Source organism: Lates calcarifer, linkage group LG7_1, assembly GCF_001640805.2.
Source record: "Lates calcarifer isolate ASB-BC8 linkage group LG7_1, TLL_Latcal_v3, whole genome shotgun sequence".
Classification (NCBI taxonomy): domain Eukaryota; kingdom Metazoa; phylum Chordata; class Actinopteri; family Centropomidae; genus Lates; species Lates calcarifer.
The window spans coordinates 1,302,798-1,329,294 of record NC_066839.1 but is presented as its reverse complement, the minus strand read 5'-3'; the positions used below and the strand labels follow the sequence as shown (position 1 = coordinate 1,329,294).

At 42.1% G+C, this 26,497-nt stretch overlaps 2 protein-coding genes across 7 annotated transcripts; one reads left to right on the top strand and one right to left on the bottom strand.

The window, feature by feature from the left end:
- Nucleotides 1-1,124: 1,124 nt before the first annotated feature.
- Nucleotides 1,125-11,729, top strand: nt5e (5'-nucleotidase, ecto (CD73)). The gene is made up of 9 exons (XM_018674641.2): nt 1,125-1,924; nt 3,261-3,483; nt 4,108-4,296; nt 5,874-6,071; nt 6,204-6,358; nt 7,127-7,235; nt 7,422-7,571; nt 7,662-7,862; nt 7,961-11,729. The coding sequence occupies exons 1-9, from the start codon at nt 1,568-1,570 to the stop codon at nt 8,131-8,133; spliced, it is 1,755 nt and encodes a 584-aa protein (XP_018530157.1). The 5' UTR covers nt 1,125-1,567; the 3' UTR covers nt 8,134-11,729.
- Nucleotides 10,718-25,113, bottom strand: snx14 (sorting nexin 14). 6 transcript variants are annotated; one of them, XM_051071644.1, is made up of 31 exons: nt 24,915-25,113; nt 24,569-24,718; nt 23,751-23,871; nt 23,461-23,534; nt 22,604-22,682; nt 22,404-22,447; nt 22,220-22,307; nt 21,909-21,993; nt 21,624-21,780; nt 21,420-21,495; nt 21,169-21,213; nt 20,888-20,968; nt 20,665-20,779; nt 20,387-20,542; nt 19,895-20,019; nt 19,521-19,579; nt 19,152-19,178; nt 18,238-18,370; nt 17,916-18,102; nt 17,655-17,738; nt 17,436-17,536; nt 16,870-16,981; nt 16,525-16,565; nt 15,708-15,827; nt 14,387-14,510; nt 13,399-13,563; nt 13,073-13,168; nt 12,204-12,295; nt 11,394-11,450; nt 11,074-11,115; nt 10,718-10,870 (listed from the first exon to the last, which is right to left on the bottom strand). In XM_051071644.1, the coding sequence occupies exons 2-30, from the start codon at nt 24,703-24,705 to the stop codon at nt 11,098-11,100; spliced, it is 2,799 nt and encodes a 932-aa protein (XP_050927601.1). In that variant the 5' UTR covers nt 24,706-24,718; nt 24,915-25,113; the 3' UTR covers nt 10,718-10,870; nt 11,074-11,097. The 6 variants fall into 6 exon arrangements, with proteins under 6 accessions (XP_050927601.1, XP_050927600.1, XP_050927599.1 ...); XM_051071643.1 differs by having other exon boundaries at nt 10,718-10,867; XM_051071642.1 differs by having other exon boundaries at nt 10,718-11,115.
- Nucleotides 25,114-26,497: the final 1,384 nt, after the last annotated feature.

Genomic DNA, 26,497 nt, shown 5'->3' with positions numbered 1-26,497 from the left:
GAAGAGCCGTGGTTGATGAGCTGACTGATGACACGTGGAGGTGAAGCAGGAGCCAGGAAAGAGAGAGACAACACCATCACCACACACACAGAGAGAGAGAGAGAAGAGGTGGAGACACGAGGGGAAACTGGAGCAGAGTCCAACAGTTTTCAAAGAGGAAGCCGGATTGAAGCCGGAGTTCACTTTAGGACGATGAGGATCTGGTTTTCTTTCCTCTGTGTGTTATGGAGCAGTGCAGAGCTTTATGATGATCTTCATTCTAAAATAAGCTGCTGATAGTTTGTGGATGTTTAAATCTGCAGCTTTCAGAACCTTTCATACCTGAATCTCTGCTCTTCAGTTTGGTTCCTCTGCTCCTGTTATCACTTTAACCGAATACAGTTTAGCTCCAGCATCTTCAGACGCCTCCAGAGGAGACTCTGTGTTTGTGGTGCAGTGTGTGGTGCTTAGACTGACCAGAGCCAGAGCAGGAAGAACGCCTGCAGATCTGGTTAACTGGGGAGTGGCCTGACCTGAGACATCTGACTCTCATCCAGAGACCAGATGACTCTGAAGTTACACATGCAAATAATCAAAGTACAGTACAGAGCAGACATCAGGATAACTACAGAATACACAGGCCATATCTGTGAACTACTGTATATATGCAGCAGTTTTATCCAAACTGCCTGTAGCATATAAGACATTACACATTAACACAAACTGAGAATTAGCTCACACTAAATGAGAGGAAAGACAGTGATCTGCTCCTTTAACAACTAATCACAGGACTGGCACCAGTCTGTCCCTGCTGCTCTGAGGTGTTCATAGAAATGAAGAACAAACCTGAACATGAACACATGGCTGCCCAGCTATGAATCATCCACACATCCATCAGCAGTGGACTGAAACAGACTGAGCAACACAGCAACACAAACAGTGACAACAAATCTCCGTCACTCATGGAAACAATAGTTTTTCAGCAACACACACACAAACCTCCCAGAAGAGCTGAAGGAGAACTGTAGCTCAGCCTGGAGGGAGGAGTGAGACACTTACAGCTGATTGGTCAGCCGCTCACTGAGACACGTTACTCCTGTTTTTCCGTTAAATTTTGCAGGCACGCACTTTCCCCTACAGACCACAGGTCATGACTGGATGTTCATCCTCCCATTGCCACATGCAGTGCACCTGACTGTCCACTCATTCATTCGGCTTTTTCCTTTCTTTGTCACCATCTGTAGCTGGTGATGTTAGAAACAGGTTAAATTGAGAGTACACTCAGATAAAGTCTGGGTGCGTTAATGAATGTGTCAGTGAGAGATAAGAGAAGAGGAGGCGCATCCTAACGACCACAGCCCTCCTCCTCCTCCTCCTCCTCCTGTGAGGCGCCTCCTGACGCTTCTTCTTCTTCTCTCAGTCTCTCAGCATGTAGCTCAGCGGGGTCACAGTGAGAGGAGCATCAGGAGCAAAGACAAGAAACTGGAAAAAGCTTCTTACCTGTCACATAAGAAGGAACTAGCCGTGTTTCAGCCACCGTCTCCGCTTTCCTCCTCCAGTGTTTTTACGCGCGGCGGACCGCGGAGAGATGGACGCGGTGCGCCCGGAGTGGAGCGCTGTGCCGCGGCTCTGCCTCCTCCTCCTGCTCCTCCTGCTGGGCTCCTCCGTGCCCACCTCGACGGCCTGGGACCTGGTTCTCCTCCACACCAACGACGTGCACGCCCGGCTGGAGGAGACCTCCAGACACTCCGGGAAATGCGTCAACAGCAGCCAGTGTTTCGCCGGCGTGGCCCGGAGATCCACGGCGATCAAGAGGATCCGCAGCTCCGAGAGCAACGTGCTGCTGCTGGACGCTGGAGACCAGTTCCAGGGGACCGTCTGGTTCAATTACTACAAGGGAGCAGAGGCCGCGCATTTCATGAACAAACTGCGTTATGATGCCATGGTAAGAGATTACCGCAGGTAGATCAGGTGTGTTTAGAATTTGAAACTGAAAGAGAGTAAAACATTTCTGTCTGATCTGGATCTGGATCTGATCTGGATCCACACACAGTGGAGTCAGAGTTTACACAGTTACTGAGAGTCTAAAGTCATGTTGGGCATAGATCACATTTTGTACAAACTGTATTTACTGTACATGCACTGTCTGATAATGAAGGAGTGAATGTGGTTCTCTGGGGCCAAGGTTCACTGATGATGTTTGTTCACCGTTCCACCTTTTTGGTCTGATAATCACAACAAACAGCAAAAAATCCTTTTTCAGTCTTTGACACCAACGTGACAGCAAATCATCAGACACGAGGAGTTTAGTGAAATGCTGCAGTGATGATAAAGATCAGTAAAGTCATCAGAGACGGTAAAGGAGACGAATCACTGTCATGATTAAACGAATAATTGAAAGCATCAGATAAAGAATAGAAAGAAAGAGAGAGTGTATCATCGTGTTTACAGTGTGAGATAGAGAAACAAACACAAACCATCCACCTCCTCTCATCAGAGAGGTTCACTGCAGAGGAGAGGCTGGAGCTGATTTATGGATTTGGGTCTAAAGGCCTCAGTTGGTTTTAATTAGCTTAATAGCAGCAGTGTTTTCATCTTGGAGCCAGAATCACAGACATTAGTTTGGTGACTCTTTTTAATGGAGTCAGGAACAGAGTCTGTGCTGTTACCTGATGAGGACTCACACAGACGTCCACTGACTGACAGGGCTCCATGCACTTCCTGTTGTTGGTGCTGACGTACAGAATGAGCCCTCAGCAGACGAACGTGTAAACAGCCTTCTAATGACTCACCAATTAGTGCAGAGTGTGATCTTATCTTGTTGGGTAGACCTGTTTCTGTTACTGAAGATTAGAGTGAAACTAAACTTTAAACCACAGAGATTCAGTTCATTCTAAATATACTGAGAACTGATCACACAGGTCAGTGTGTCATTTTGACCCAGGTCAGGTCATATCTCTGCGTTCAGCCTGGTGACGTGGTCTGAGGTTATCTCTAAACCCTGGCACACTTTGACAGTGCTCCTCATTTTGTCCATGTTGCTGCCTCTTGAAAAAATGAAATGACATTTCTAAACCTTTTATGAATCCAGATAAAAACAAAACCCCATTCTTTCCAAGTTCATCACTGTGAGTTAAATTTAGAGGAACCAGTCTGAGTCTGTGTTATTTTACCAAACCAGGACTTTTAGAGCTAAAATAAACGCCCATGTTTGGTGAGCAGCTGTGAACGTCTCGCTCTGCAGCCCACCTCTTCATCTCATGCTTCCTTGTGTTCTTCAGGCTTTTGGGAATCATGAGTTTGACAACGGAGTGGAGGGACTCATGAAACCGTTCATGGAGAAGATCAAGTGTCCTGTTCTCAGCGCGAACATCAAACCAGACCAAACTCTGGCCCCGACGTTCGGGAAGTCGTACCAACCTTTTAAGATACTTACAGTCGGTGACCAGAAGGTGGGCGTGGTGGGATACACGTCCCAGGAGACGCCTGCTCTGTCCAGACCTGGTCAGTGGAGACGGACATTTATGTCTGTGATTTCTGTTGGAGAAATATAAACAAGTGAAGTACACTTGGCTTTAGTGGCTGTAAAGTCTGAAGAAACACAAAGCTTCTGAAGACCTCCAGATAAGATGCTGATGTTTGTGCAGAAATTTAGAACGTGTGACTGCAGCTTTAAGGAGCTACATGTAGTATGCAGTAAAATAAATCCTGCTTCTGTTGAGTGATAACTGTGCGTCAGTTTAGTGACTCATATTTGAGATCTGTGTGGATCTGACCACAGGAGGGGATGTAGCTGACAACACTAACACTGTGTTGTGTCAGGGCTGTTTGGAAACAGGGAGGATTTGATCAACAGCTGCAGTCAGAGGTGACAGAACATTTGGCTTCTTAACAACAGCTGGAAACAATAAAAACACTGTAATACAGATCTGTAAGCTTCCACTGACTGACAGCTGATGAGTCTGTGTTATTGTGTCATTTCTCTCAGTAATTACTCTGCTGCTACTTTTCTTTTATCCCAGATCATTTGTGTAAATACTTAAATCTCAGTGTTTCTGAAAGTAGAGCAGCCCTCTCACCTGTCCTCTCCTCTCACCTGTCCTCTCTCCTCTCCTCTCCCCTCCACAGGTCCACACCTGCGGTTCGAGGATGAGGTGAGCTCCCTGCAGCTGCATGTGGACAAACTTCAGACGCTGGGAGTCAATAAGATCATCGCTCTGGGTCACTCTGGTTTCACCGTGGACAAGCAGATCGCCAAGAAGGTCCGCGGAGTCGACGTCGTCATCGGGGGACACACCAACACTTTCCTCTACACAGGTAGGGAGATGAATACAGCTGTGAATCCCATCTTTATTTATCACAGACAGTCAACTAACATGGCTCCCACACATACACCACATTCAGGATAAACCAGGTTTTCCTCACCAGCAGTAAAAAGCTTTTCTTGCTGTAGACTTTGAGTTTCGTTCTTTAGCTAAAAACTTGCTTGACATCTTCATGTATAGTTTGAAATGAGCAGAGATTCATTGTGTGGAGCAATAGTTGTGTAACACTTTCTGTCTGTGAGCTCTGTTCCTGTTCCAGGATGGGAGGAAACTATGAGTCTTCATACTCATGGCTTACACAAGTGTAAACATGCTGTGGTCTCCATAAATAACTCTGTAGTGTTATATATGGTGAACAGTCACTGGCCTCACAGAGGAAGTCAGTTGTTGGTTTTGGACTTCAGGCCACAGAAATGCCACAAAAAATTAAATGTTTCTCTGCACAAGCATCAGGCATTATATAAGTCAGAGGAACTGGTATGTGGCCCCACTGAGTGTGCCAGACCAGCACTTAGTCACTGTTTGGACTTCGGAGAGAAAGAGTGTCCTTGAAGCTGACAATGATGCATTCAAGATCTTGTGTGAGGAGCAAATATATAAATGCTGTAAAGTTCAGTTTCAGAGACTGCTGTTGATCAGCATCTCCTTCATTTTGTTCTAAACACTCCGTAACTCATCTCTGCTCCTCGGTTTCATTATGGAATTAAAAAGTGTGATTGGGTGGGAATGCTGGGATTTACTTAACTTTTCCTTTTAACGTCGTCAGTGTGTGTGACGACCTGTGTTACCTTCCTCACAGGTGACTCATCAGATCTGAGGTGATTTAGTCAAAACCAAAGCCAGTGCTAACGTCCTGACCACAGGACTGACAGCTGCTCTGACAGTAGTCTCTGAGCTGACAGTTGTGGTGCATTCAAAGACTTCCTTACTGTATTTTGAAGTGATGCCTTCATGCCATCAGTCATTACATTATGCTTATCATGTTCCATTATATGTTTTTGGGGAGAGCGTGTAAGTGCACACCTGAAGATGATGAATCAGAAGCAGCAGTGATTCAGAATGTGTCAGAGCAGCCACATGACTGAATATTTTGTTCATCACACAACAACTGCAGCCTAAAACTTAAAACTTAACTTAAACTATTTATTAGAGGGTACAAACTAACAGTGTTCACATATTTTACCACCATAGGCCTTTCAGTCATTTGTCAAGCAGAAATCAAACCTCTGTCTGGTTCCCAGCCTCTCAGTGTGAGGATCTGCTGCTTCTCTCTGTTTCTGTCCTTACAAACTGAATATCTTTGGGTTTTGAACTGTTGCTTGGACGAAACGAGACATTTTGAAGATGTCAGTTTGAGCTCTGGGAAACTGTGATGAGCATATTTTACGGTAGATTTTTGTTGATTTTACTTAGTTGCAGCCCCAATGTCACATTTTAATAAACATTGTAGTTTTAATCAGAGAAACATTTGTGTCAGTGCTGTTTCTGTTCATTTTCAGAAGGTGCTGTTTTCAGATTCTCATTCCCTGAACGCTTCTGTCTCTCTGTCCGCACTGTTTTTTCTTCCAGGAACACGTCCTTCCTCTGAAGTCCCTGCTGGTCCATATCCTTTCATGGTGAAATCAGACTATGGGCGGCAGGTTCCTGTGGTGCAGGCCTTTGCCTTTGGGAAATATCTGGGTTATCTGAAGGTGACCTTTGACAATGCTGGAAATGTAGTGAAGTCCACAGGAAACCCCATCCTGCTGAACAGCAGCATCCCACAGGGTAAAGGACACAAGAGGACTCTGCATCTGGTCCATTATTCATCTGTTTTTCTTCATCTTATCTCCATATTTTAGACCATGTCTGAGCATTATTATCTCAACTCGCTCTCAATCTGAATAATGTCTGGTCCAGATCCAGAGGTTCTGGCTGATGTGGAGGAATGGAAGAAGAATCTGGCCAACTACTCGGCTCAGGTGGTGGGAAAGACTCTGGTCTTCCTGAACGGGGAAACTGAGGAGTGTCGTTTCCGGGAATGTAACCTGGGAAACCTGATCTGCGATGCCATGGTGAGTCTTTATAACCCTGAAGACTTTCATGCATTAGAAGAACACAAAAGTATTTCATAATCATCCTCTGTAAACTAGAGAGCAGGGAAGATCAGGGTTAACTACAGCCAGTGTTGGACTTTCCACATCTGCCAATACTTGACGGCCTGTGTGAAATAAATTTAATCATTAGAGTATAGAGATGAAACTTTGTTGTGTCTGCACATGCATCCTCCAAGTGGATTAGAAGGAGTATAATAAGATTAACTACATGTCCGTGGTGTCTGCAGCTGTCCATGTGCACGTGGGAGTATAATTGAGGCTTATAACACTGAAAAGTTCTTTCTACAACACAGTGTTGTAAGCCTGGTGTTTGACTCTCCTCTGTTTGCTTTGTGTGTTGGAGTGTTCGCCTCAACTCTTCAGAACTTAGAGACTCAGAAAGACTCAGTTTTTTCTGACGTTTTTGTGCAGAGAGAGACTGAAAACAAACAGTCTGCCTTCAAAGATCCACCGACCAACTCTATTACTATTGAACACGTTAGATCTTGTTTTAGTCAAACAGTAAAAACATTTGTGGTTTCAGTGGGGATTACATGCTGCTTCTGTGCAGCGTCTCCAGCTGTGAGTTTGTTGCCAGATACAGTCAGTGAGCACAAATGATGCCACCAAACCTGGCAACCTCTCTGTGATGACAAGCAGCATCAGTAGAAAGCACATACAGTAGATTCAAAGACTCACAGAAACATGTATGACTGAGGGAAACCATCTCCTGTCTCCGCCCTTCAGATCGCCAACAACATCAGATCCTCAGACGGCGTCCAGTGGAACCACGTCAGCGCCTGCATCTTCAACGGAGGGGGCATCCGGGCATCCATCGACGAACACACCAGGAATGGTTTGTCACTGATTTCCATGGAAGTCAAATGAAATCAGAGCAGAGCTTTACTATCAGAGCACACCAGGAAGAAAATACTTTCTTTGGCTGGAGATTTAAAATGACTCACTCTGTCCTTTCCCTGCAGCGTTGAGTGTTGAGGCTGTCGTTTGTCTTTGTGATACAGTGCTGACGTGTTGTTCGTAGGTTCGATCACCATGGAGGACCTGATCTCTGTCTTACCCTTCGGAGGAACCTTTGACCTGGTGCAGCTGAAAGGCTCCACACTGAGGAAAGCTTTCGAACACTCAGTGAGACGATATGGCCAGAGCACTGGAGAATTCCTACAAGTGTCCGGTATCTGGACTTTAATATAACAAGCTAATAACAGACTAATAGTAAGAATTTATCAGGGAATAATCAGACTGAAGATGTTTCCTCCAACAGGATTTCACGTAGAGTTTGACCTCTCCAAACCTTCGGGGCATCGAGTGAAGAGCCTCAACATCCTCTGCACAAAATGTCGTGTCCCCCACTACGAACCGGTTCAGGACGAGACGGTTTATAAAGTGGTGGTGCCGTCCTACATAGTCACCGGTGGAGACGGATTCTCCATGATCAAAAACGAGACGATCAAACACAACAGCGGTGAGACTTGTAGATATTCACAGGGGTTCGTCTGAGATGTTCACTATGGCAGCATTTATTTGAACATTTCTTCTCTTGTTATTTTTATTTCCTCTCAGGGGATCTGGACATCTCAGTCGTGTCCAACTACATCGCACAGAGGAAGAAAGTTTATCCGTCTGTTGAAGGACGCATCAAGATCTACAACTCAGCTTCTGGACTGCGAGGACAAACTGCTCCGCTGGTTTTACTTTCACTGGGTCTGCTCTGGACTCTGTGTGGGACCATGTAAGACTCAGTCCACTCAGAAAACACAAGAGGACAGAGAGGAGTTTTTAACCAGACTGTTTTTATAATGAAGAGGTAACAGCTCTGATGGATGTAATTCAACAGGACTGACAAAAATATCAAAGGGACAACAAAAGGGAAGCTCTAGTAGCCAGACATTTTCCAAACAGGTTGTTTGGGTTTTGTCTTGAGACTCCATTTCCATCACACACACCTAAAAGGTCAAAAGGTTTAAGCGAACACTGGCTTAAAGGCTGCAGTTCTTCTAATGTCCACTAAGACCTCTACTGAGGTACTGTTTCTAGGTCCAACTTTGCAGAGGCTCTCCTGTTTTCAGTATGTCCAGTGTCATTTAAATAGAATCTGAGTCCACATGGTTGAAATGGTTGCGGTTGATACATTTTTTAAACAGATAAACAAAGTGAGACGCTAGCAGATGCTAACATTAGCCAGCTAACCTAGCTAATGTTAGCACCAGTATAGATAGGGTGAATAGTTTATTTGGACTCGGATCTATTCAGACAACACAGGACGCAGCATCTTGGAAACAGAAAACAGAAGTCCCCAATTTCTCACTTTTTCCACAAACAACTTTTTATGACAGATTTATTTTTTCTCTGCAGAGATATGAATCCAAATCGAACAAGCTTCAAACCATTCGTTCAGAAGCCAGTTTTAGCAGGATACTGAACGTTTAAAGACTGAAATCACAGCAGCTGACCGGCTAACAGTCGGCCCTTCAATGCTGATCTCTGCAGACACCGATTTTCTAATCATTTCTTGAAGGATAATCATTTGGACTGACTCAGGGTCACCAGGGTTTTGATTTAACTGGAGTCCACACTAATACTTTAACAGATTCACCTCTATTTAGTGTCAAATTATTATTTCTTTGCTGGAAAACTTCCAAGTAACAGTAATTTGCAGACCCGTACCATCTGGTGTTTGGAAGCAAAGTCATCCTCACAATCTAACTGTGAAGTTGTCAGAAACAACTCTTAGATATTTTTATGTGGTCGTATAAACATCTTTAGTTGGATTTTAGAAACTGGGACTTTTAGCCAATGAAAGAAGACGTCAACAAAACGGGAAATGAAAGAAGTAAAGCTGCTCTTTCAAACAGAAGTAGTAATAAGTACTTTAGTAGGATATTACTGACAGGAGTATTATGTGAAATGATAAACTTCAGCCTTTGTTTTGTATTTCCTGGTACAGTGGTCAGACTCTTCTTTACCCACAGCAGCAGTCGACTGAACACTGACTGAGTCCATCAGTGCTGAGCAGACTCTCCTCTGTGACGCCCTCAGTTTTTAACCAGAGCCGCTCAGTGAGAACAGGTGGGAACAAGGCCTCCTCTGTGTGAGGGATCTCCCAAACAACGCTCGCTGCCTGTTAATGCTCGGGAACTCCTTGTTAGTCGTTTCAGTGTAACCCGACACAGCTGGCAGCAGACTGCATCGTCACGAGCTGCCAAACCCATGAAAACAACCACATTAATTCGCCCTGAGCTTCCATTTAGTGCAGTGGAGTTCTGGGAAGAGATGAGGAAACTGAACTGGCAGCAGTCATATGGGAATCAGAGTCACAGTCAGGAGTTTTTAATTTTTAGCTTTTTACAGTTTAGTTTTATATTTAGTTACTGACTGAAAGTTTAACCACAGGCTCGCCAGAGGTTCAGCTTGGTTGATGATTTCATGTCTTGATGACACTTTCTGTTGTTGTTTTACAGTTTTTAAACAGCACTGATGCAGTACCAACATTACAGTTTCAAGTAATACTGGGAAATACTCCATTACAAGCAAAATGTCATGAAGGATAAAAGTACTCAGTTTGCAGTAAAATGTCGTCTGTGACTGATGGATTGCAACTATTGGGACATAATTTCATACTGCGATAAAAATTATACAAAGTGATATAATATAATTTTTTCAATAGTTCAATATAATTAATTTCCATGATTTGATTGCATGAACAGAAAGAACTGCATAGGAATAGAGGTTTTAGATGAGTTAGATTTTATCATTTTCTGCCTTATATTAGTAAAATGTTTGTCTGTCGAGTGTTTGTCGTGTTCTGACCATAAAGAAAATCTTAAAACCACAACTAACTTTCACTCAGGAGCAAAAATCAGCCTTTAAACTTGAAGGAAACAATGAGCTGTAAAATAAAGTGTTATCAGTAACTGTGGTGGAGAGTCTGAAGGAGCAAAAACTTGACTGGACACCTACTCAGACTAAAAGCTGCTCAACATCTGCTGTTTTAACACGGCTCCTGTCACTCTAAGTTCACCATTACCATTACCATTATTATTGGAAAAGTTGTTTTTGGAGGCACAGACACATCTGTCTTTTTCTAACTGACAAAGTTGAACACCAACAGTTCAGCTGAAGAAATAAAACAATAACCTGAACTTTACCTGCACATGAAGTTGACCAGGTGTGTCTCTGAATTCCTCAAATGTTCCTGGAAATATTTAAATCTGCTGTAGATGTTTAATGACTTTTAATAATCATTCTCCACAGTGACATGTAAACACTGTCACTGGCACTGGAAGAAAACACAGACAGAGTTATCTGCAGTGACATCAATAAATATATAGATCTTTTTATTTGTGCATTAAAATACATTGGAATGTAGAGATGTTCCCAGAGGTTGTGGAAATAGTTGAGTATTGCACTTCCATGGTCCAGGATGTGGATACAGTGTTGAGTTCATATGATGGTGAGTTCCTTCGCTCCCTGCTGAGGAGGAAACACCTGCTTTAATCTCACAGTTGAAATGTTTGCTCATGTCTGATCAATAATCAAAGCTGATCAAATTTATAGTATGGGAACAGGAAGTGTAAACAAACCTGTTTCAGACTTTTGTCATTATCAGTAACTTTGAAATTCTCTGAGGCACATTTTTGCTTTTCAGTCAGTAAAAAAGTGAAATGAAACCAGACCTGGTCAGAGAGGTAACTCTGGCTTCAGGTGACTGGGCTGAGCTGAAACAGGAAAGCTGAGTTTATCTTGTTTCTACAGATGAGTTTAAACATTTTGTCATTTGGAGGCTTTTAATGTGAAATGTGTCTCCCCTTGCTGGGAAACACTGAGATGAATTGACACTCTATGTCCCACATTAGATCCTGTATTAGTCTCCTGTATTTCTCCATCTCCTCTGACTGTTCCCAGAATTCATGGTCTCACTCTCTCAAGCCCAACTCAGTGACGTCGTGTCTCTTCCTGTATTATGTCTTTACATTCTCTGCTGTCACTTGTTTACCTTGCTGAGTTCAGGAAACAGCTCCTGCACGGCGATGTCCAGCAGGACATAGGTCATCTGAGGAGACAAGGAAACAATAAATCCACTGCTGTGAGAGAAACAGTTTCTAGAAGAGTGCACTTTAAATCTTATTAGTTATGTTACTGTCACAGCCATTTAACATCTGCTAGTTACACTCCTCTGACATTTCGTAGCGTTCCTTCCATCCTGTAAATCTGTTTATCATGTCTTGAGTTTTCTTCTCTCCTACACAGCCTCTTAGATAAAAGTATCATCTCTTTATATTAACTGTATTTTTGTGTGGATACAAACAAATAAATATAAATTTCTATTTTATTCAAACAACGTTTTTTTTTTCCAGCTGCTTGTGTTCAGGAAAAAAAACATTGGAGAACTTGTTCTGTTATTCTGTTGAATTTAACCTGAAGCGGTTTGGTCTGTTGTAACACCACCACAGACTGTAATAAAGGAGAGCAGTGGCTGTTAGTCGACTCTGAGTGCAGGTACGCACATGTACTGTACCTGTACAGTCATGTACTGTATCGTCTCTACGCTGTTAGAACTGGATAGATGTATAATTAACCATGTTTGCCAAACAACGTCTCTCCCTCTCTTTCTAGGCTCTGGGACAGTTTTCTAAATATTACACTGAAGACAGCTCCTGCTGAGTAAAGGAACTCACAGCTGGTTAGAAAAACAGCTGTTAACCTTGGTTGTGTAGTGACTGCAAAAACTGACGTAAAGCACAACAAGCTTACCAAGGCTTTACCAGACTAATATTTCCTGTTTGTTTCTGCTCTCATGGGTTACCTGCTTGTTGAGGAGCGGCTGCTGGAAACCGTCAAACAGGAGTCGGATACCTTCGTATTTCGCCTCCTCGCCGATGCACTTTCCCACAAAGTCTGAAATCAAACACACACAGAGTTTAGTGAAGCTTTACAACAGGGAACGGCTCGTCTTTTGTCGTCTTTTGTTGGGGTTGATCTGTCTCGGCAGAGCATGTCTGGCTGAAGACTTCTCACACTCCTGAGTATAATAACAGGGAGTGGTATTAGTATTAATAAAATGACATCTCATCCTTACCCAGTGTTTTCAGGTAAGATGCACCTGAAGCACCTGAAAAGAAATGACTGGGATATGTCTGTATATTCAGTCATTTACACCTAAAACCTGTCTTTTCATTGAGGGTTTTTGGGATGGAAACACGTCCTGAACTTGGCTGTAGAAGCAACGATCTGACATCTTCCATGTTTGAACCTAAAAACTAGGGTCTGCCAGCTGAGGTGTTAAGTTGGAGAAGTGACAGGAAGTGCTTTGTAAACTGTTTACACTGTAAACAGATGAACCTGTGCTGGTCTCCCTGAGGAGGAAAGACCTTTTATTGCTCATTGTATATATATATATAAGACGTATGCAGTTTGGTTCCAGGTGTCAGAGATATGAGGGGTTTATTTCTGTTCTCTACGTCTAGATTTAGTTCCTGTTTCCCTTCAGGTCAGGAAGTAACTGTGGATGCACACACTGATAAACTCTATATGAACTTCACATATCTGTGGACAGAGTGTAGTTTTCCAGGAGGAGGATGATGTGGAAGTGCTGAGTGCTTCCTCCATGTGAATTCATATTTGTGCCACATTACTACCACAATAACATGAAGAAGATGATGACTTCAAACTGACCTGGTAAATACTTCATCATCTCCTCAAACGTCTGCTTGGCTCTCATCTGTTTGTCCTCTGTGGTTCGTTCCTCACTGTTCTCACAGAACACGGCGTCTGCAGGAACAGACAATCATTACAGGTACGTGACAGGAGAGACTCTTCACTGCTTTACCAACTCTTTGAAGAGCTATTTTTGGAATGAGAAAGAAAGGCTGGACATGTTTTACCAGTAGTCTGCTTATCCTAAAGAATAGAAATTAGAAATGCTGGAATAATCCTTGGAAATGGAACTCCCTTAATTTAACACCAAGGTTTAACACCTTACTCCACAGGTAGTTTCATACCTCTGAGCTGTGTGATGAGAGACACCATGCGGTGCTCCTGGAGGATCTGCTCCAGTTTGGACTGCATGTACTGGTCCATGTAGGCCTCAAACGTGTTCTTGAACAGGATTCTTCCTGCAGCCAGGATGTGATGCAGCCAGTCTGGCATGTGGAACATCACTCTTCCTGTAAATCAAAACATCTGCATCTGAGGATGACACAATTTCTCAGGAACAACTGGTAAAGCTCAGAGGAATTCAAACCTGAGAGCCTGAGAAGATAATACATCTTTGATCTTGCTTGTGATTGATGAGCATGAGTCATCCATCTGTTTGCATTGTTTCGCATCAAATGTTTGTCAGCTAATGTTAGCCTCTGGCGTTTGTAGCCAAACAGCTGCAGGTGCATGAACACCTCCCTCTGGACTGGAGACAGGCCAACACTGAGTTACATGTAGCTGGGAAAACAAAGACCTGCTGCTCTCAGATTTGTGATCTGGATCAACAGATCAACTGTCTTTTTATTTTTGAAAGGTCTGTGCAAATAAACTTGTCTTAAACAGCTCGACTGTGAAGCTTCCTGTGAACGCCTGCTTTAGTTACTCTGTGTTGTTCTTGATGTTTATTTTGTTGTTTCACACACACAGACTACAACAGTAAACCTGTTTTGTTGAGTGAAACTTCAGATGGTTAAAGAGAAGTTACTTCTCAAAAAGTGAAACTGGAAAAAGTAACTTTAAAGGTTGTTTCCTGTTCAGGAAACAGGGCTCATGCTTCAGGCCTGATGATGTTTTGTTAACCATTTTTTATTGTCTCATATTAACTAATGTCTGAACAGTGGCCTTTATGTTTGACCTTTACACACCTAAATTAGTTGCAGCTCTTTGTATAGAGCAGTGAGGGAGGTCTAAGGGTCTGTAGGAAGAAACTGAATGACCTTCAACGTGTGTTAGATACTATACACAGGACTACTCCACTCTGAGATGTTCAGATTGGTCGCCATCACTTACCGACATACATCATGTAGTCGTACATGCCATGAACAGTGACCACTTCCATGAAGTAGTTGTGGTTGTGTTTCCTCTCCGGGCTCTCTGACAGGTTCGCGTTGTTCCTGAACAGGTTGTTGAAGAGCTGCAGGAGAAAGTATCAGACAAACTGTAGAAAATGACACCAGAGATGACGCAGGGTCTGATCTGTTCAGTCTTGAAGTCAACATCATGTCCATCTGTGTTTCTGTGTTTTAAAGGGTAAGGCTGGTGTTATTCTTTATTCCTTTTGTTATCAATAAATCCCATGAAAAGGACAAAACCAACAACGTGTTAGTTCATGTCAAAACCTTCTGTCCTCTGTCTGTGGCTCTCAGACTATTGGTTCCCACTGAAGACATTAATTCTCAAAGAGTTTGCTGGTGGTGATTTTTCTGTTTATACAGAGGTATTTACACTTTTATATTATTTCTAGTCATTTTTCTACATTTTAGGAAATGTTATGTTTTACTTCTGTAAAATAGGTTGTTTTATTTTTTCTATTCTGGTTTTGGATCATGTTCAGTTTGTTGTTTGCAGAAATGATCTGTGGGATGGATCACGGCAGTAACAGTAATATAAAGATTTCACTCCTATATTAATATATTAACTCTTCATGGCATTATTGGATTTACAGTATTTGTATTTGATAAAATACCTTGAACTGTCATATTTACTGTTTGCGTTGTATTTCATTGACTGGATCTTATCTATACACAGTTTCTCATATATTGATCCCACAGTATATACAATTACATGTATAAAGGATTTCACCCCAACCCTCCACCCCTTCTTAGAGTTAAAAATACCACTTTCTTCCCTGACAACTGCTCATTAATCCAAACTGTCTCTGTGGAGAAAAGCATAAACATATACATAACTCTTCCTTCCTGAGGACAGAGGAAACTCCTTTTCTCTCAAATCTGATAAATGGAACGAGTCATTCTCTGTAGACTGACAGGAAACCTCCTCCTCCAACAGTTGGTCTAAATTCCTTTAGATAAGGAGTTGAAACAAATCTCTCTGCCCTTTGAATTTGTCAAAGGGGGGGGGAGAAATTCTCAAATCAAACCAAATCAAATCAAAGCTCAGGTATACTTTACACTACATCTATGTTCAGAGACCCTCTGGAAGTGGCGACAGTGGGTTGTGTTTTGATGACAGATAGAGCCAGTGTCTGAGGAGTGGTGGGATTTGCCAGCGTAGCAGTGGCAGGAGAATGAAAGAGTAAACACCGTGCTCTGGTTTCAGCAGGAGAGAGAGATTCACTGGGCGTTCTGTTAAACATCATTTGTTATTTTACCTTCTTGTTATTCTCTGCGGTGGGGCTGAGGATGGTCAGCTCAGGTCGGCTGGGTTTGGGTTTGGGTGACTCACAGGAGTTGAAGAAAGACTGGATGAAAGGCTCCAGGTTCTGTCCTCTCTGGAAAACAGTCACAGTCTTCAATATCATCATCATCATCATCACATTGTTGAACTAGTTTCACTGGAAATTCAGATGTCTGCATTTCCATCTTACAGTAATGATGGAAATGCTGACGTTCTCTTTGTTGCCCTGGCACACACTTACTCCACAATACAAGGAGAGTTAAGGAAACAAAGGAAGATTTCTGAATTTCTTGTTTTTCCCACACCAGTACAGAGAGGTCAGAGATGAGGGTCAGCTACATAACAACATCCCAGGAGTCTGTAGTTGGCTGTAGGTTTACTGATCATTATTATAATAAACTCAGCTCCTCTAGTGAGGAGGAAGTCTCTATCCTCACCCCTGCTCCTCCATGTGGAACCTCTTACACACTACACATCATCCACAGTGACCTAACACTGTAAAAACAATTACTTCATTCAACAAGAAGCAGAAGGCAGACCTTTTTGTACGATGCTTTTTGTTTCACCAGAAACTTTCAGTTTCAGCACCAGACTCCATTTAGAAAAAGAGTAATTTTACAGAGCAGATCACATGAGCTGCTGGAATACAGCTGCCTCTATCAGTTGGCTTACTTTACAGAATATGAAACAGCAGACTACACTTTGGATAGAGAATTGTACATGGAAATAAGGACAAACTAAAAATACTACTACTATATTCTCAGCAGCATTTCAGCTCACCAGGGACTCACCTCTTTTATCAGCTTCCCTGGTACAGACTTGAAAATTTTCCCTGGAAAACAAAGACTCAAATTAACAAACAGCCAAGTCTAGGAGCGTGAGGAAAAGATGATGGTATTGATCACTTCAAAAAAAACTGTGATAGTTGTTGTGTTGCTTTATGACAAGATGAATAAATCAGCATGGATCTGCAAATGGTATCAAAGAGCTTTTGTGAAAACAGCTCCATCTGCAGCAGTGGCAGTGCAGCTGCTCTGTGGCCAGCCCTTCATCACTGTAGTAAGACTCACACTCTCCAGCTGCTGCAGGAATAAATGACGCGTCACAAAGAAAGGAAATGTATATTTTGTACATACCAAGGTTGACATCAGGCAGCATCCTGTCCAGGAACTGAGACTCCATACTGTGAGGAGACAGAAAGTCTGCCAGCAGCTGACTGTTACTGAGCTCTGGATGCTGCAGGAGTCTCTGAACACAAACATAAACACACCAGGTGATTTATACATGAAGACTTCAGTCATGTCACTGATATTCCTCTTCATAAAACAAGATTTATTTTACAACTAAATCTGCTACCAGGCCACACACAACTATCAAAACAATCTGCACACAGTGTTGGTTTGTCAGGAAAACCTCTGCATGCGTAACATTAAAACTATTTATCTGACTCATAGTTAAAGTAATCGTTCACCTTAATACTGTTTTGTCATACTGCCCTGTAATGCCAATATAAACATGTATATAGAAGTAAAGTTATATTCAGTTAATGACTAATTTGTTTCATCAAAAAAATCAATTTTGTTGATAATAAAAGGAAAAAAGAAAACAAAACTTCACAACATAAATAGATAAAATTATGAGAAAAAATACACTGTAATCATTTACTCCCAAAGATATTCCTGTTACTATCCAGGTTAAATACCTGCAAATATTCCTCAAATTCTTCCCTTTTTGATTCGAGGAACTCATAATTCTTTGGTCCGATGATTCTTTTGGATGGAAGCTGTGCATCAGCAAATGTGCCTGGAAAAACAAGAGTCAGGCATGAGTCATAGAACCTTTACATAAGTAAACCACACAAACAGAATGCTGTAAGTAATAAAACTGTACGTCATGAAGGTACGTTTGGTAAAAGCTTTACCATGGAATTCAGTGAGTTTGGATTCTAGTACGTAGAACTCCAGGTATCTTCTGTAGACCGACCACTTCTCAGGTTCATGACCAACTGCAACAACAGAAGAAGACAAAAGAAAATCATAACATGTTTCCATCAGAGACTTCCCATTAAGCTGCAGCACAGCAGTAAATCAGTGTCTGTGTAGCCTGTGAAGCCTCAGGCTGATTAACTGTTTAGTGACATGAATGCAGCACTGTATAGAACATGTGTCCTTCTGTCACTCACCATCCTTTCTGTCGTTGCGTTCCACATCGATGCAGAAGACGGGGATCTTCTCCTTCTTGGCCTCATCGTCGAAGATGTCGATGAAGGGGATGGAGATGCTCCAGGCCGACAGGTTCCTCTGGATGCCTGGCATGCTGGCCGGCTCAGCGGGGGAATCGTCCTCCATCACGACGGTCGCCTCCTCCACCTGCAGGAACAAATGATCAACATGATAATTATCAACAACAAATTAGAAAATAAGACAGTCTTAACTGTATTTTATTAGAGTGTGTTCAGAGATCATAAGAAATATGTTTCTTCTGAGAACAAATCTGACACTCACCACATCATTGTCGATGTCGTTCATGGCGCTGGGCGGCAGTATGGACCCCTCCATGGTCGTGCTCTTGAACACACCTTTGATTTTGCTTCCAATCCTGCTGATCCCAAACGACTCCCCTCGTTTTGACGTGTTTCTACAATGAACAGAGGAACATGCTCGTACAGAGTCGCAGGAATTTCCCGTCGTGTGCATCAGCCCTCCAATCTTTGCTCTGACTTTTCTTGCTGATACCTCACTGAGCCGCCATCTTATTCAAACATCTGTGAGGGAGAATATTCATCTATCCAGTTTGTAAAATCACCTGACAAACTTTTCACTTCACTTTGTGCCATGTGATAAATAAATAGGAAAATAAAGTGAATTTGTCCAAACAGCTCCTCTCCACAAAGTGTCAGTTGTGTAGCACACATGCAGTAAACGAAGGACGACTGTTACAACTACGTGCCTTTTTCATCCACCGGCCACAGCAGTGTGCAGTTCCTAATCTGTAATCAGGCTGTTTAAATTTGAAACTGGGAAGAAACTACTGAACAAATAGAACAAGACAAAGCACAGTGACTCAACATGATGCTGCAGGTCAGGCATTTCAGCTTCAGTCTCAAAGACCTCACTGTCAGGTAAAATAAAACAGCCAGTGACAGAGACGTGTGCAGGAGAAACTCTTTCACTGCTGCAGATGCTACAAGTCATCGTCCATCAAACATGAGGTTAAAATCAAAGTGCAAGCATCAGCATAACGTGAACAAACACAGAAGCCCAGCCACGGCTCATGATGTTAACATCTGTTTCTTATGCAGGCAGCGTTGGTCTGATTCACAGCGCAGCCTACAGTGACATATATATATATAATGCATTCTTCTTTGAGCAGGCAGCAGACTCTGTGCAGACAGGTAACATGCTGATGACCTACTTACCTGTTTTCTTCCAGACTGAAGCTATTTCTGGAACAAGATGCACAAGCAGCTAATGATGACGGTTTGGACAAAAGACCTTAGAGAGGTTCTGACGACTGTACACAGCCCCTCACACTACTGTTACCACTTTCTTTCTTCTTCAAGAATCTGAGCTTTAGATTAAATCTTTTATTCTGGAAACAAATTTGATGTACAATCATCATTATATGAATAAAAATCTATGTACCATTGTGAAACAAGCCAGTTTAACTTACTTAACTCAGACGTCATGACATTTTTAACTTTTTCATCTTTCTCTTTGCTATGATTGCCACATGAAACATAAATTCAAAACTAAAAACTGCTCATTAAATAATCCATATCACAGACCTGTTGATTCTTGAGTTCCTGGTCAGAGACTCTGCTCCCCTCAGCAGGTGTCTGAAGTACTGAACACAGAGAGATGCAGTCACTTTACAAGTTACAATCAAATATGATCTGAAGTCCTGGGTGCATTTAAACTGAAGCAAAAACCATTCATAGACCCACAGTGTGAGGCAGAGTATTTCCACAGTGTAGAGGAGTAAAAGTCTTGCATACAAAATGTTACTTAAGTAGGTGAGTAATGAAGTATTATCAGCAGAGTGTGCTGGACATATCAGAAATAGAAGTGTTCATTATGCAGACACAGCAGCTGCCGTCACACGTGACAAACAAAACAACATTTTATACTGTGGCTGTTAGAGGTGGAGCTAGTGTCTTACTTCGTCACTGTGACAGAACATGGGGGTGAAGACTCTCTCCAGCAGGGACAGGACGTGTTCATAAGCCTCAAACAGGCAGGGAATGGTCTGCAGCTTCACCACATCAGTGTAGGGACCTTTAGCAACTGAGAGGGAAAACAGAGCCAGATTAGACTCTGCACTCTGCTCTAACACTGAGGTTTACAGAGACAAACAGGAAGGAACTGTACACAAACAGTGCTGCTTTCTAAACTGTTTGAAGAGTAACTTAACACCAGGCTTAAACCAGTGTATCACTGTCCTCCGTCTGTTTCACCTCTGACCACAACCAGCTTCACTGATGGGATGTTTACCTGTAACCACATCCAACAGTGATGTCACAGTGTCCTGGAGAACACCTGTGCATCACTGCAGCCAGGTGAGAATTTAAACCACTGGACATCAGTAAAAAATGATTTCCAGCATTATTTAATCTTAAAAAAGGACTTATAATATAAGGATGTGTTGTCTTACTGTTCCTTATCTCCTCCACGATGAATGGGTCAAAGCTGATCTTGTCGATGCTTTCGTCCAGGCAGTAGGTCTCGTAGATGTGCAGCACCTCACCGTGTAAACGCTGCAGCTCAGAGTCACTCAGCTCCGGACTCAGGATCTTGTCATTAAATTCCTCTGGAGGAAACAACATGACGTTTATGACGTGAGTGCCGTTATTCTACTTGTTCTATGCTACCAAGCTGTTATCCAGCACTGAGTGCAGCAGTATTTACTGTATGTATGATGGTTGTTCTTACCCACAGCGAGGCAGAACTGCAGCACATGCACAGCTCCTTCCTGTTTCAGGAAGTTCATAAAACGAAAGAGGAGATCCTGCTGATCCCTGATCTCCCTCAGCTCCAACTTCAGCACCTGAACGACCAAAGGCAGAGGGTTAGTCATCTCCATTACAGAGAGCATTTCACAAATACTCCAATAAAAAACATATACACTGAATGTAAAGCAGCTGCAGATACTCACAGACGGCTTTTTACTGCTGACGTCGGCATATTTCTGTAAAAATGGAACCAGGGCAGATGGAGGTTCTGTGGCTGGTTCTGGCTGCAGGTACAGAAGATATTTAAATAAGCAAATGAAAGATAATAAACCTGACTGCAACCAGGTTTTCATTCACTGATGTGAATGTACATGTGGGCTGTTCTATTGTCTTGTATTCTATCTCCTCCATTGTAGGATCATGTTTTCTGGTTTCCATATACATGTAGGAACTTTGCAGTGATTCAGATATGAGGCTCACTTACTGGAGTGTCATCAACAAATATGAGCACCATGAGGTTCACAGTATCCTGACAGACAAAGAGAGAGAGGGCGTTATGTTAAAGGATAAACCTCCTCATGACTCTAAATAATTCATCTCCAGTTATTTCTCATGTTCATTCCCAGTGTAACATCATGCTGTATCACTTCATCACCACACTGTTAATTAACATCAGCACTTTAATGACCGGCCCATTCATTATACTGTAGGCACATATGATCCTGTTGTACTTACAGGATCAGCCATGAAGTCCATGGTTGGTAGGATGACAGATCCGGCCATCACCTCCCTCAGCAACAGAGCCAGAGACCTGAACCGAGACAAAGCAAAACCACTGGTTACAGCTTTCACATTTAAGGCGACTCGTACTCACAAAATCAGAGGAAACTAAGTTCAGCCTGAGAAGGAGGTTGGTTACGTCAGTCTGTGTCTGTCTACCTGCAGTCTGTTGCTTTGGGAGGCATGACGTAGGGAAAGAGCATCTCAGTCAGCTTCCTCAGGTAGGTCAGCTCGTCTTTTCGGCTGTGCAGAGCGATGTGAAGATCAGGACCGTATTCATCCAGAGCTGCCTGCTGTAAACCCTCCAGATTCTTCACTGCACACAAACACACACAGTATAACATCAGAACACAGCAGACATCACTGTTTAATCCTGACCTCACTAAACCCAGCATCAGATAACTCATCTTAACGCAGCGATGTAAACCTCTGTTGTGTTCATACCTCTTCCTCGAGCTTTTGCAATAACTTCAATGTGTTTCATCGCAGCTTTCATCACTTTGTCTGCAAACACAGCGGGGATATCAACCTGCCAAAGAGTTGTCAGGAATTAGTGTCCAAATAAAAATCTAAAATAAACAAGAAGACCCAATAATCTGTGTTCTGGTGATGCAGCAACCTGCATTTGACTTCTCTGAACTTCTGTGTAAATCAGTCATTAAAAAACCAGGATCCAGAAGAGAACATCATTATCAACATTTGAATTCATCTTCTCCTCTAACTGCTCTGTTTGCTGAGGAGTGTCTGAGCGTCACCTTCTGAGCTCGGCGGACGAGCACTGATGCAAAGAAGCGAAAGGTCATCCTCAGTTCATCGACACACGCCTCGTCATCTGTGATGTCCCTGTAAAGCAGAGGAGGACGTTTAAAACAGCTTCTACACAGGTCTGTAAACTTCTACTTTCTTAAGATGATAAAACACTTCGGGGTTTCCTCGTACCTGTACCAGGGGTACACAAAGTTCTCAAGAACTAACTCGAACACCTACAGGACAGGGACAGGAGAAATAAACAACATGACATTTATTCACATTAAGAAGTGGGTTCCAGTTTTAGAGAGACAAATAATCACAAAAGTCATGATGTCATTTTGTAAGTAAATAATTAAAAAGTCATTTTAGGATAAAAGTGTTGACGGTACCTCAGCTACTGAAGCGTCCACTTTAGAATGAACCTTCAGGTCCAACCATGGCTGATAATTTTCAAGGAGCAGCGTCGGCCTGCAAAGAACAAAATACTGGTGAGTGTTAGTACAGTATGATTGTTGAATGCACCACCATTAAGATTTGTTATAATTCTGTTGTTTTCATTTCTGTTGATTGTGAAGCACTCTGAGCTACATCCCCTGTATGAAAGGTTCTATATGAATAAAGTTCATTCATAAAGCATTTTGTCTTGGCTTTGATGATGGGGGCTCAGTCAGGAGCCACTGATTCTGTATCAGACATTATTTATGACATTTGACCAGAAGCCCATCAGAAATGTACCTGTCCTCAGCTGCACTGCTTCACAGTGTCCACTAGGCGGCAAACTTATGTCTCACCCTCACAAAAGAACATCATTATCCCCTCAGTGAAAGCACCAAGGTAAATAACAAGTGCCATGAGTAAATAATGAGTAAGATAACAAGAAAGCTCTGAGCTAAACACATCTGTCTCACCTGTCTCATAAGCAACAATACACACCTGATATATCACACTTTTAAAATGGCAATAACAAGAATGTGCTATAAAATAAAATAAGGAAAAGGTGGTGGAGGAGGAGTTTGGTCTTTAATTTAAAAATATCAAAACTACTATTTAATGAATTCATTAATGTGTGAGTAACATTTCACTGTTAAAGTTAAGTAGTTCATCTCCTGCTCAGCTGTTTAACCTTTAACAAATCACTGCATGTTATAAGCAGGTCTTTAGGTTTGAATGTAAAATCATCATGAGCCTAGTAACTAGTAACTGTAGTGGTCAGAGGGCCGACTGCTCAGAGATCTTGTGAACGTACCGGTGACGTTTGCACTTGACCTTCCCACACACGGCACAGCTGTGGCCCAGAGGAAACAGCTCCTGCTCCTGCTGCTGTTGGAGTTAAAAACATCAATCATCAGTTTCACTCCATCACTTTTTGTCAAACACTAGAAAATATCTCCAGCTCTTTTCTGAGTGACCAGTTTCTCACTGAAAACATCTCAGTGTAAGCAAACAACACAGTGACTCACATATACATAAAACTACAAACCTATAAAATGACCAGAGAGCTTTAATGAACTTACCAGCTGAACTGGTCAGACTTACTCTGCTTCTGGGCTTTACTGTGAAGAAGATATTTGGGAGAAGAGACTCTGGTCCGAGGGAGCAATAGAAAGTGATGACACCAGCCAGGAAAGACCAGAAGACCATCAGGATGTGGATATACCTGGAATTAGATTATTATACATCCACAGTGTAAAACTGGTGCAATCCAACGGCCATCGTCCACATTAAAGTCCGTCCTCTAAAGTTCTTGTTTTGTCTCTGACAGACTCAGATTGTTCTTCTCAGTGTCTGACAGCATGATGATAGGATTCCTACAGAGACAGAGCTTTTTATTAAAGAGTCAGATCCAGAAACATCTCTATATCTCTCTACCAAAAACAGATGGAGGCAGTGGTATTCCAGCAGCTCCCAGTAAAATCCTGTTTTTGTCAATGGAGTCTGGTATTGATATTTACAACTCATCACAAAGCAGCATAAAACGAACAGAGAGAGATGCAAAATGACCACACAGTGATAAAACAGCTACTACAAAAAACTATGAAATTACATAAGACAACCACAAAATGATAAGTCATATAACCACCACAAAGGGATACAACGTGACCGCAAATAGTCAACAAGACCAGGAAGTGATGTAAATAACCACAGATGCTAAACCACTGCACAGATGAAAGTGGATCTTCATTATAACACTTGTATTATGACTGTTAATCAACCAGGTTTGAGTCCACACAGACAACCAGCTCCGCTCTGATCAGCAGCAGGTCTCACTCCCCCAGACATCACATGACAGCGCCCAGCCTTCAGCTGGTAATCTCCGGGGAAAGCTTCACCATTCTTATCACCGTGACATTTACCTGTTGAGCAGCACGGTCAGAGAGAGCATAGACAGCAGCAGGAAGCAGAAGACAGGGTACTGGCGTCCTGCTTCTCTCAGGGCGTCGATCTTCAGTCCCCGCTTCAAATCCTCCACATACGTTAAAATACCTGCCATCCTCTCCGTGGATCTGTGGACATTTCACACGACAAATGAACCATGTACGGCCATGTTTTAGTCTGTTTTAAAGAGGCACACCGACACAGAGCGAGCTTATGCATTTAAACGTTAACTTTACACGCTTCGATAATGGCTAACCCCACTGGTTTTAGCTAGGTAACAGTTAACGTTACTTTTTAAGGTCAGCCGTTAACGCTTTAACTTACAGCGACAACACAACCGAAGCACGTCTTCATATAATAAAACTCATCTTATCCACAGGTGTAGGCCTCGGCTGGGGCCGGACTGGTCCTCAATTCAAGTTACTTTCCTCAATTTAGAAAGTTTTTACTTCATGTTTCCCATTTTTTTGAAAGTCCGGACCGACTTCCTTGACAGATGGAATGTTTTCTAATCCGAGCGGGGGTTGCCAGATCTGTTGAACAAACAAGTAACTGCGACCTGTTGAGGGTTTAAAGAGACGGTGAGCGTGTTTGTAAAGAGAAAACCAGCACCTACTCCCATTTAAACTCACTTTAATGAGATTATATGACAGACAATGCTGGGTTAATCAATTTGAAACATATACCGTAATTAAGATGAATGGGTTCTCTGTGGTCTTTTATTACCCTTCACAACAACAGTAAATTAAACAGCAAGAGGTCAGGGAACCAGCAGGGCAGAGCCTCTGTGTGAATATATACACTTTGTTTCTTGTTTGTTGTTCACAGAACTCAGTTAAAATAAACAACATGAACAACAAAGAGACACAGAACAACTACAATGAAGCATACGCCCAGAGTGACATCTACAGACTGATGTTTCTGTAAAACCTGTGGTCTCATAATATTCAGTTTACCATGATACAACAAACGTACATTTTGAAAAAGAGCATTTGTGGCAGTTTTGTTTGAAATATGACTTATTCCATGATTCTTTTATCAAAATAATGCTGGGTGATGTCGGTAATTGAGGATCATTTTGTTAAGCGTCTTTTCCCTGAGCGGACATGGCAACCCCAAATCCAAACAACGCCATTTCCGCTTGGGGCGATCCAGGGTTTTGATAAATTTACAACTCGTCAGCAGTGACTGCAATTACTATTAAATGTTCATTTAGTGACCAGTTTACTATAAAAAATATATATTTACGTTTAATTAATTATTGATATAACACTTAATATTAATGATGAGGTTTATAGATGTGTCATAACGTGTTTAAAGGGCCAGGCCAAGAGTAAACAGACCAATGCATTTTAAGCGGTTTCCATTTCTATTGACCCTTCAGTAAATTCCTCCAATAACAGTGTTTTAAAAAAAGATTATGAACCGCTATGACATTAGAACGGTTACATTTGTACTGAGAATAGTTCATTGGTGCGTTCCTTTTTGTTTGTTTTCTTTTTTTCTTATATGACTGTCCACAGGAAATCCATTATATTGACGAAAATCAAGGTTTATTGATATAAATGCTTCGAGACTTGTACTAAAGTAAAAAAGGATTTCTGCAGTGTTTAATACCCCTGTCACAAGAGTGACAGGAAATCAGTGGGTATATTGTATATAACAATAACTCTTAGTAATTAATGTGACGTGGGCAGTTATAATAATACTAATAAACATACCAGTCTCTCTTGTAGAAATAGATATAAAACATCTCACAATCACATAATGTTACTGTGAGAAAAAATTCAAAACCACTGTCCATTAACTTTAAGATGTTTCAGTACATTCTGAGGCCTCTGTCCTCGTGAATCTCTTACTTTAAAAGATTTAAAAGTGCATTAATAAACATTTGAATAATCTCTAAA